This window comes from Nicotiana sylvestris, chromosome 8, assembly GCF_000393655.2.
Source record: "Nicotiana sylvestris chromosome 8, ASM39365v2, whole genome shotgun sequence".
Lineage (NCBI taxonomy): Eukaryota > Viridiplantae > Streptophyta > Magnoliopsida > Solanales > Solanaceae > Nicotiana > Nicotiana sylvestris.
Window position 1 is genome coordinate 27075187 of NC_091064.1, and position 3864 is coordinate 27079050.

At 38.4% G+C, this 3864-nt stretch overlaps 1 protein-coding gene across 1 annotated transcript; it reads right to left on the reverse strand.

The window, feature by feature from the left end:
• Positions 1-327: 327 nt before the first annotated feature.
• LOC138874818 (uncharacterized) lies at positions 328-1053 on the reverse strand. The gene has a single exon (XM_070153604.1). The coding sequence runs from the start codon at positions 1051-1053 to the stop codon at positions 328-330; it is 726 nt and encodes a 241-aa protein (XP_070009705.1).
• Positions 1054-3864: the final 2811 nt, after the last annotated feature.

The window sequence follows — 3864 nt, forward strand, 5'->3', positions numbered from 1 at the left end:
CTTGAACCAAGTCATGCCTGCCTTTTGTTGCCAATATTTCTCCTCTAGTGCAAGACATTTGATCAATAATGCCTGAACCTTTTGTAGCCTTTCCCTGTTCATCCCTATAGGATTTGCTTCAAATTCTGCTTCATGAACCATCACTACCTCCTCCATGCTTGCTATCTTTTGGAAAATATCTCCAAATGTAGCCTTACTCCACAATGAAAGGGCCTTCTTTAATTTTTTTTAACTTGTGATTAAAAAGAATATAAGGATTTGCACTGAAATCAGTTGTCCAATTCTCTTTCACCGCATCTTTAAAAGTCGCATGTTCCACCCAAAAATTCAAGAACTTAAAAGGCTTTTTATTGGTGGAGTCTCAATATCACACTTCAGATACATTGGACTATGATCATAACCAGTCTTTGACAAATGTTGCACCTCTATTCCTGGAAATGTTTGTTGGAACTCAACATTGGCCAAGCATCTGTCTAGCCTTTTGAATATACAGTCTTCCTCTGCTCTCCCATTCCACCATGTAAATATGCTGCCTTTAAATCCAAGGTCGAAGATATTGCAAGTGTTGACGCAGTGTCGAAAATCATCAATTTCATTCAATGACACAGGTAACCCACCAAACTTCTCTTCTTCGTCCCATATTACATTGAAATCACCTCCTACAAGCCATGGTGCATCCATATCCCTTGCCATTTCATATAATGAATCCCATAGCTCTATCATCTCAATTGCATCACATTTAGCGTATATCAATGTTAGGACAAACTCCACATGCGATTCAGTATGAAACAATCGTAGTGTTAATTGTTCCACCATATTGTACATAACAGTCACCTCAAATACCTCATCTATGAAAGCCCAGATCTTGTTGGAAACATTTGAACATGCCTGTGCAAGTCCTATCTTGTTTCTATAACTTCCCAGTTTTTTTGCTTGTTTCTTTGGCTCCATTAATCCTACAAATTCATAGTGATTTTGCCTGTGCATTTTTGTCAACCTTTCAAAGGCCTGTTGTGTGTTGACTGGCCTTATATTCCAAATGAGAGCATTCATCACTGATTGTTGGATTTAGTTAGCATTCTCCTTGTGTGCACCCCAGCTTTTGGGGCTGCAAAAGTATCTTTTTGTTGCTTCTTCTTACCTTTTGCTGCTGATTTTGCCTTTTCCACTTGTGTAGGTGATAAGTCACCTTGCCTTGCAGCATTCATAAGGTGTTGGGTAGTTGATTCTTGATCCATGTCGTATCCTGATCTACCAGGTTCTTCTCCTTCTTCATTGTCTTCCTTCCCTCCTGATGTAGCTCCAAATGCATTCTTTTTAGGGACCAAGGTCTTCTCTTCTCCTCTTTTTAACAGCTGCAACTGGTTTTTCTCCAATATAACAGTAACATTTACTATTTTTGTTTTTTGTTTTGGTTGTTTCTCCTTCTCTGTTGTGTTGTGTCCTTGTGGGTCTTCTTATGATTTCTGAAGTTTATCATCTTCTGTTCCTCCAGGATCATTTACCTCTGGGCCTCTTCCTTCATAGTTTCTAATTTTTGTGACTTCTTCTATCTGATAATTATTGTTGTGCTCAACATTTTCTGATCCTCCCTTTATTAAAAAATTACCAGTTGTATTGTTGTCATTGGCATGGGGCTCTCCATTTACACTTTTCTCATCTTCTTCTTTGTCCTTCTCATTTGGTTCCTCATCAGCTTGTGCTCCTAGTGGTACTTCGTTCTCCTCTGAATCGTATTCCCTATGTGCATCCCATAGCCTGCCTCCACAGCCTTGCACTCTTTCTTTAAATGTAGACGATTTTGACCCTTCTGCTTGAGAATTTGGAGTTTTATTAAGTTCCTTGTTCACTAATGTATCTTGTGATGGGATTTCCTGGCATGATGTATTGATCTTCACTATTCCATCTCTTGTTTTATCCTTGAAACTTCTTTCTACCCATTGTGCAATATCTTTTTTTTGCTTTTGATGCCTCCTTTCCATTGACTAGACCATTAGTCGAACCAATCCCTGATGAGTTAAGATGAAAAGATTGTGCTACTGGATTTAGCTTTCCCTCATTATTGACCATATGTTTTGGTTTTTGCTTTGTAGATGCTTGGTTATGAACTGCTGGACTGTTTGTTGTTGCATTAGCTGCCATCATTGCCAATTGATTAACAGGTTCTTCCTCTTCATCCATCCCTTGTAATATTGCAAACTTGTTAGCTACTTGAACATGATCATTATCTTCGTTGTCTACTGCCACCAATTCCTTACCACTGTTGCTTTGTGCTCCTGCTTGTCTATCTACAGTACTTGTACCCTCCTTGTTCTGATTGTTTTCAAGCTGCTTAGCTGGTGCCATCTCCATTCCATTATTATTGAGACTAGTATTTTGATTTACTACATTTCTAAGTCTGTTGTCCTTCACTTCCTTCCATTTCTCTTTTGCTGTAACATTCACATTACCCACGACATTTCCACTAGATAAAATCATTATAGGCTGTGAGTTCCCTATGTCCTGCTTCTTAGTTGTATTTGGTTAGCATTCTCCTTCTCCACATATAGTTCAGGGTGTATCCTCCAGCATTAAAATTGATCATGCCCTTGAAGTTTACAATGTCTGCAATATTTAGGCACCATGTCATATTGAATTCGCACCCATTCAGTTCTTGTTGTTCCTTTAGCTTCATTGAATATGTCCATCCTCGCCTTTTTAGGCAAATCTACAAGTAGATCAACTAGTACTTTCACCCTAGCACAACTAGGTCTAGTTTTATTAATTGTTGCCATGTCTAGATGCATAGGTTTCCCTACTGCTGTAGCTAGAGAAAATAGACATTCCTTCACAAAAAAGGTTGGCAATAGACCTGGGAATGAAATCCAAGCCATTGCCTTGGGTGTTTCTTCATCTGCTCTAAACTTTGAGTCATAAATCAATGGCCTAAGCTGATATTGATAGCCATCCCTGTCCTTTATGTAATGAGTTTTTGATGAGAAATGAAGATAGTCCTGCCTTAACGTCATTCTAATCAAAATATGTCTATCCCTTAGAAATCCAATGTTACATTCACCTTTAATTCCGTATTGAATTGGTATTAACTTACGCAGTTGTTGAATTTCTGGGCTGCCATAAGAACATTTACCAACTATTGCATATTGTAATCCTTCGATGATATCCATCCTTTCTACTTCTGCTTCTGTGAACTGAATAACATGCTCTCCATTCAATATTGTAGGTGGACGAATGGGAATTGGCTCAACTTCCTGTTGCTCCTGCATTGCAGCATTTAAAGTGGAAGGTTTCAGAATTTTGGAGTAATCTATCGGCTGTTTGTTGTTATTTGTGTTCCCTGATATTTGTGCAATGTTTGGAGGAGGTTGTGTAGGCAGCGCAGCCACCAAATGTGGCTGGCCACCTGCCTGTGTGTCCATTACAGTTGTAATTCTTTAGCACTTTAATTACATGACAAAGATGCAGCAGCTTTGCAAGAAAACGATGCTACTGTAATTCGAATTAGCTTCACGTTACTTACTTCTTATGGCTGTGAATCCAATTTCACAGTCCAAACTGTAAAAACAGTAATTTCGATTTAAAATGAAGTTTAGAATTCAAACCAATCTTAGAAGAGAAGAGAACACTTTCACGTTATCAAAACAAGCTGTTGTGCTGAGAGGTAGTGCTGGAATTAGCTGAATCGCTGAAATTGAATGAAGAACACTGTCTGCTACAGTAACTCGTGAAAATGAAATTAAGATCTACTAAAATTGACTATAGATATGAAGTTGAAACCAATTGGGTATTATTCGTAAGGAAATTATGTATCTTTTGACACCAAGTTTGGTTAGTTCCACCACCGGATGCCGGTGTTATGACCGGAAA

Bases quoted from the DNA above. Each gene is read 5' to 3' on its own strand.
- LOC138874818 (XM_070153604.1), bottom strand. From the start codon at position 1,053: ATGAATGCTCTCATTTGGAATATAAGGCCAGTCAACACACAACAGGCC.